Source organism: Carcharhinus amblyrhynchos, chromosome 28, assembly GCF_965287045.1.
Source record: "Carcharhinus amblyrhynchos chromosome 28, sCarAmb.v2.hapA, whole genome shotgun sequence".
In the NCBI taxonomy this organism is placed as follows: Eukaryota; Metazoa; Chordata; class Chondrichthyes; order Carcharhiniformes; family Carcharhinidae; genus Carcharhinus; species Carcharhinus amblyrhynchos.
The window spans coordinates 33059186-33066630 of NC_137351.1; the positions used below are offsets into that span (position 1 = coordinate 33059186).

Here is a 7445-nt window from a genome sequence, read left to right on the forward strand (position 1 = left end):
ATTCTATGTCATCTAACAGTACAAGCCTTTCGGCCCTCGATGTTGTGCCGAGCTATGTCCGAACCCAAGATCAAGCTATCCCACTCCCTATCATTCTGGTGTGCTCCATGTGCCTATCCAATAATCGCTTGAAAGTTCCTAAAGTGTCCGACTCCATTACTACAGCAGACAGTATATTCCACACCCCAACTACTCTCAGAGTAAAGAACCACCTCAGACACCCCTGTATATCTCCCACCATGAACGTTATAGTTCTGCCCCCTGGTAACAGCTACATCCACCCGAGGAAATAGTCTCTGAACGTCCACTCTATCTAACCCCTCATCATCTTACAAACTTCTAATAAGTCGCTTCTCATCCTCCTCCGCTCTAAAGATAAAATCCCCAGCTCCCTCTACCTTTCCTCATAAGACCTATGCTCCAAGCCAGGCAACATCCTGTTAAATCTCCTCTGCGCTCTCTTCAATGCTTCCACATCCTTCTTATAGTGAGGTGACCAGAACTGCACACAATATTCCAAATGTGGTCTCACCAAGGTCCTGTATAGTTGAAGCATAACCCCACAGCTTTTAAACTCAAACCCCTGTTAATAAACACTAACACACTATAAGCTTTCTTCACAGCTCTATCCACTTGAGTGGCAACCTTCAGAGATCTGTGGATAGGAACCCCAAGATCTCTCTGTTCCTCTACATTCCTCAGAATCCTGCCGTTGACCCTGTAATCCGCATTCAAGTTTGTCCTACCAAAATGTCCTCATAAAACAACCAGCTCTTTCCATGTATCAATCTAGTATTCCTCCTCTGAACCAACTCCAACGCATTTACGGCGTTCCCTAATTAAGGAGACCAAAACTGCACAAGTATTCAAGATGTGGTCTCACCAATGCCCTGTATAACTGAGCTTGCACACTCCACAAAAATATTCCTACCCAACAGTTTCAGTTTGACAGAATACTACTGCCAAGTCTCTGCTATCATTACCTGTGACAGTGCCTGAGAGGTTCAATTCCAAGATTTATTTTGTGTACTGGAAAAGAGCTGCCAAGAGCTCCAATGGAAACAAGTTAGAAATCATTATTATTCTGTACTTTATTATCTCACAATATTTTAAAATTCTTGTTTTATTAACACCGATAACTAGTCCAGCATTTATCGCCAATTCCTAATTGCCCTTGAGAAGGTGGTAATGAGCTACTTTCCTGAACTGCTGCAGTCAATGTAGTAGGTACACTCAGTGCTGTTAGGGAGAGAGTTCCAGGTTTTTGACCCAGCAACAGTGAAGGAACAGCAATATATTTTCAAGTCACGATGGTGAATGGCTTGGAGGGGAACCTCCAGGTGGTGACGTTCCCAGGTATCTGCTGCTTTTGTCCTTCTGGAAGGTGCTGTCTAAGGATCCTTGGTGAGTTTCAGCAGTGCATCTTTTAGATGGCATACACTGCTGATATTGAGCATTGGTGGTGGAGGGAGTGAATGTTTGTGGATGGGATGCCAATCAAGAGGGCTGTTTTGTCCTGAATGTGGTTAAGCGTGCGTGTTGCTGGAGCTGCACTCAAGCAGGCGAGTGAAGGGCATTCCATCACACTCTGACTTGTGCCTGGGACAAGCTTTGGGAGTCAGGAGTTGAGTTACTCACTGCTAGATTTCGAGCCTCTGACCTGTTCTTGCAACCACAGTACTTATATTGCTGGTCCAGTTCAGTTTCTGTTCAATGGTATCCTCCAGGAAGTTGATAGGATTTTGAAAATAAATGCAATTAGCATCTGTTAAAAATTTAGGAACATGGGACTTACTAACAGGAGTAAGACATTTAACCTTGCCCCATATAACAATACCACATTTAAGGTAACTGTTAATCCGTGGGTCAGGTAGCTTCAAGCTTCAAAGCTACTGAATTCAAGATGCATAAATTCCTTGGCCAAAGAAAGAGCAAGTTGTGGCTCTGTTTTACCCCAATTAATGGAACAGCATAAAGTTGATGAAAGTCAGGATGGAAACATTTTCCAAAGAATTTAAAGAAGAGCAAGATTACTTGGAAGTGGAACAAACTGAGCACTTTTGAAAGTCAGAAAAAGTTTTCATTCCAGGAAGAATCTGTACCCCTCCCGCTGGTTACAGTGTGGCCCCACCTGCTGATATCCTGGCCCCGGCCCTAGTTACTGAAGGCTGTCCCGTTGTCTGGATGCCATTGCCCCGATGCCTGGACTCTTCCCTTTGGCTGCCATTCCCAGTCCCCAGGTTACAGTGCCTCGTCACCCAGAGCCCCTTGTCGAGGTCATAGTGGCACCACACCCCCTTCCCATGCTAGTTTATACCCCAGTATTACCCACCCACCTGTTATCCTTTCCCCTCTCCTTGGTCACCTTGACCCTGGCCCCTCCCCCATTGCCCCAGCCCCTCCCCCATTGCCCTGACCCCTCCCCTTCCCCATCCCCATCGCCCCGGGCCCCACCCCATTGCTCCTGGCCCCTCCCCCACTGCCCCCACCCCATTGCCCCCAGCCCCTACCCCTGCCCCATTGCCCCCAGCCTCTACCCCATTTCCAGCCCCTCCCCCACTACTAGCCCCTCCCCCTCCCCCGTTACCAGCCCCCCCTCCTCTCCCCCTCCCCCATTACCAGCCCCCCCTCCCCCGTTACCAGCCCTCCCCGTTACCAGCCCCCCTCCCCCGTTACCAGCCCTCCCCGTTACCAGCCCCCCTCCCCCTCCCCCGTTACCAGCCCCCCCTCCCCCTCCCCCGTTACCAGCCCTCCCCGTTACCAGCCCCCCCCTCCCCCGTTACCAGCCCTTCCCGTTACCAGCCCCCCCCTCCCCCGCTACCAGCCCTCCCCGTTACCAGCCCCCCCTCCCCCTCCCCCGTTACCAGCCCCCCTCCCCCTCCCCCTCCCCCGTTACCAGCCCCCCCTCCCCCTCCCCCTCCCCCGTTACCAGCCCCCCCTCCCCCTCCCCCGTTATCAGCCCCCCCTCCCCCTCCCCCTCCCCCGTTACCAGCCCCCCCTCCCCCTCCCCCTCCCCCGTTACCAGCCCCCCCTCCCCCTCCCCCTCCCCCGTTACCAGCCCCCCCTCCCCCTCCCCCGTTACCAGCCCCCCCTCCCCCTCCCCCTCCCCCGTTACCAGCCCCCCCTCCCCCTCCCCCTCCCCCGTTACCAGCCCCCCCTCCCCCTCCCCCGTTACCAGCCCCCCCTCCCCCTCCCCCGTTACCAGCCCCCCCTCCCCCGTTACCAGCCCCCCCTCCCCCTCCCCCGTTACCAGCCCCCCCTCCCCCTCCCCCTCCCCCGTTACCAGCCCCCCCTCCCCCTCCCCCGTTACCAGCCCCCCTCCCCCTCCCCCGTTACCAGCCCCCCCTCCCCCTCCCCCGTTACCAGCCCCCCCTCCCCCTCCCCCTCCCCCGTTACCAGCCCCGCCCCCTCCCCCGTTACCAGCCCCGCCCCCTCCCCCGTTACCAGCCTCTCCCACTCCCCTGCCCCATTGCCCCTCCCCTCCCCACTGCCCCTCCCCTCCCCCTTCCCATTGCCTCCACCCTCCCCCTCCCCCTCTCCCTCCCTCACCCCCTCCCCCCCACCGCCACCCTCACCCCCTCCCCCCCACCCCCTCCGCCACCCTCACCCCCTCCCCCCCACCCCCTCCGCCACCCTCCCCCCCTCCCCCTCCGCCACCCTCCCCCCCACCCCCTCCCTCACCCCCTCACCCCCCACCCCCTCCCTCACCCCCTCCCCCCCACCCCCTCCCTCACCCCCTCCCCCCCCACCCCCCCCCTCACCCCCTCCCCCCTCACCCCCCACCCCCTCCCCCCCCACCCCCTCCCTCACCCCCTCCCCCCCACCCCCTCCCCCCCCACCCCCCCCCTCACCCCCTCCCCCCCCACCCCCCCCACACCCTCCCCCCCCACCCCCCCCACACCCTCCCTCACCCCCTCCCACCCCCACCCTCCCCCCTCACCCCCACCCCCTCCCCTCCACCCCCACCCCCTCCCTCCCCCCCTCACCCCCACCCCCTCCCCTCCACCCCTCCTCCCCCACCCCCACCCCCTCCCCTCCACCCCCTCCCCATTGCCCCTGGCCCCTCCCCCCGGCCCCACCCCCTCCCCCCTCCCCATTGCCCCTGGCCCCACCCCCTCCCCCATTGCCCCTGGCCCCTCCCCCACTGCCCCTGGCCCCGCCCCCATTGCCCCTGGCCCCGCCTCCATTGCTCCTGGCCCCGCCCCCATTGCCCCTGGCCCCTCCCTGGGTGATGCTGGGTTATCAATGGTGCTGAGGGCTGAAGTGGTGGGTGATTGTAAAGTTCTTACCCGGAGCGCCGCTTCCCTCCGCGGGCAGGCACCGCTCCTATCACCCTGACCTGGCCGGGCCCGGCCGGCACCGGGTTGCTGGGCGCTGTCAGAGGCACCGGCTCCGAAACCTCGGAACTCATCTCGGCGGCCATGGGTACAATGAGCGGCACGCACTGCGCCTGCGCCAACCGCCCCGCACACTGCGCCTGCGCCAAGCGCTCTGCGCACCCGGATCGCAGTGGGCGGGGCCTCAGTGGAGGCGATGCCAACCCTCCCGGGCTGCCCGGGAGATACCAGCAATACAGAGCTTTACATACAAAAGCAATTTTTCAAACTTTTTGCTTATTAGTTATAAAATTGTTAGAAAGTTAAAAAGAAAAAGCTGCTTGATTATACTTATATTAGTGTGTATTATTCTAGTATGACTTCAGAGCAAGGGGGCAAACAGTTATTGGGGGTCACAGCAGTGTGGGGTTGAGGTTAAATGATGTGAAGATGCCGGTGTTGGACTGGGGTAAACACAGTAAAAAGTCTGACAACACCAGGTTTAAGTCCAACCGATTTATTTGATAGTAAACTCGCTAGCTTTCGAGGTTTCCCTCTTCTTCAGGTGATAGTTTACTATCAATTAAATCGGTTGGGCTTAAACCTGGTGTTGTCAGACTTTTTACTGTGTTGAGGTTACAATCAGATCAAACATCAACTTATTGAATGGCAGAGCAAGACCAAGGAGCCTTTTGCTCCTCACAGATGCTACGGCAATGGATGCATGAACACTGCTCAACTATCGCCGGGCAAGACTGTTCTCTTCCTGTTGGCGAACACTTCAGTGGTCACTGGCATTTGGCCTCTGATCTTTGGGTAAGCATTCTACAAGGTGGCCTTGATGACACACGACCACGCAGAGTCACTGAGCAGAGACTGATAGCCAAGTTCCGCACACAGGAGGACGGCCTCAACAGGGATCTTGGGTTCATGTCGCACTATTTGTAACCCCGTGACTTGCCTGGGCTTGCAACATCTCACTTAGTGTCCTATCTGGAGACAATACGCTTCTCTTTAACCTATGCTTAATGCTACCTTGACTCACATTGTCTGCATCTTTAAGACTTAATTAGCTGTAAAGACTCACATTCTAATCAGTATTCTGTAAACTGAGTGTATGTCTCTATATGTCTCCACTCACCTGACAAAAGGGCAGAGCCCCAAAAGCTAGTGGTGTTTGCTACCAAATAAACCGGTTGGACTTTAACGTGGTGTTGTGAGATTTCTTACTGTACAATCCAGTGACCCAGGGCAATGCTCTAAGAGCCAAGGTATGAATCCCGCCATGGCAGATGGTGTAAAGTCTGGAATTAAAACTCTACTGATGACTATGAAATCATTGTTGATTATCATAAAAACCCATCTAGTTCACTAATGTTCTTTAAGGAAGGAAATCTGCCATCCTTACGTGGTCTGGCCTACGTGTGATTCCATACCCACAGCAATGTGGTTGACTCTTAAGTGTCCTCAGTGATGGGTGATAGATGTTGGCCCTGCCCCATATCCCATGAAGGAATAAAACAAATTGTATGATCGTATGTAACTATGCATTCATATGCATGTTCACATCAGTATATAAAATGCCACATTACTCACTACAGCCTGTATACCAAAACAGCAATGTAGCCTTCCACAGTACATGGTGAAATGGTTCAAGTTGATCTGATATCAGCTCTAATATTTGTGTCTAAAACTGTGCTTATTTCAGACTGCTGGGAACCACACAATATAGCAGTGTCTGTGAATAAGATCCTAGCATGATTTATCCTGAATTAGACTGAGAAAAATCAATCAATTTTTCCTTAAAATTTGAAAAACAACTCAAAAAACATGCTCTGAAATGGAACAAAGTCATGCTGACAGCATACAAAGGAACTGAGGTTTGACAACTTCCAACAACCCAAACCAGAGGAATGGACAAAGGAAAATATATTCTATGTCACTGAAACAGTGAAACTGCTGTTCTTTATTTGATCTGATTTATTATTGTCGCATGTATTGGTATACAGTGAAAAGTATTGTTTCTTGCCCTCTATACAGACAAAGCATACTGTACATAGAGAAGGAAAGGAGAGGGTGCAGAATATAATGTTACAGTCACAGCTAGGAGAGAAAGATCAACTTAGTATAAGGTAGGTCCATTTAAAAATCTGATGGCAGCAGGGAAGAAACTGTTCTTGAGTCAGTTGATATGTGATCTCAAACTTTTGTCTCTTTTTCCTGGTGGAAGAAGGTAGAATAAAGCATGTCAGGGATGTGTGGGATCCTTGATTATGCTGGCTGCTTTTCTAAGTCAGTGGGAAGAATAGATAGAGTCAATGTACGGGAGGCTGGTTTGCCTGATGGACAGGCCTTTGTCGCCAAACCTGTAAGAGGTTGTAATAGTACATTGTTATTAGAGCGTTTAAAAGAGTTAAAACAGAGTTTTAGAAGCATAGAACAAGAGTAAAGGATAGAATTAGAGGGTATACTGGGCACAGCTTGCAAGAGGCCACCACATTCCGGCACCATCTTTATGAAGATCTCACTAAACTTGAAATGAGGGAGGTGTCACTGAGGGTTGAGGCTAGCACAGCTATTGAAAAGTCCCCTCCGATCAGAAGTAAGAAAGACCTGCTCTTGATCCAAATGCATATAGAGTATTGTGATGAGACAATTTGATGCTTTGAAGATTTTTGGTATCACATCCCAACTGACCCAGAGAAGAGACCAATGATTCAACCCCCACGTTAAGTACAATCACCACCTCATTCCAACACTGGAAGAGACCTCACCAGCACAGGCAGGAACAAATTCCCTAAGGAGTCATTTGATTTTTTTTTTGTTTGTTTGCCCTTTGAGATTACTGATAACATAGAATCTAATTGCACCCCTTGTATGAAATAATGATATTGAATAATACCACGCAGCCAGGGAGGAGAAAGTTTTCTAATGCTTCTACAGAATGGAAAAGACCCTGTGCAGTTTATCTGGGTTGCAACTATTGAATCGTTACCCCAAATATGAAGTTACTGTCACTGTGTCTATCTGGTGCAATGTGCAAAATATGTTAATGAGGCTGAGGCAGTCACTGGAATCAGTATTATTACTGCGCAGTGATATAAATAACTAAAGGGATACCTTCCTGTC

General features: G+C 52.4%; 1 protein-coding gene across 5 annotated transcripts in view; it reads right to left on the minus strand.

Annotated features, from left to right (window-relative positions):
• Positions 1 to 4424, minus strand: part of arnt2 (aryl-hydrocarbon receptor nuclear translocator 2) — a 369880-nt gene extending 365456 nt beyond the window's left edge. For all 5 annotated transcript variants that reach the window (XM_080214131.1, XM_080214130.1, XM_080214133.1 and 2 more), the window contains exon 1: positions 4290 to 4424. In XM_080214131.1, coding sequence (XP_080070257.1) covers positions 4290 to 4423 — 134 coding nt within the window. In that variant the 5' untranslated portion in view covers position 4424. The remainder of the gene's footprint in view (positions 1 to 4289) is intronic.
• Positions 4425 to 7445: the final 3021 nt, after the last annotated feature.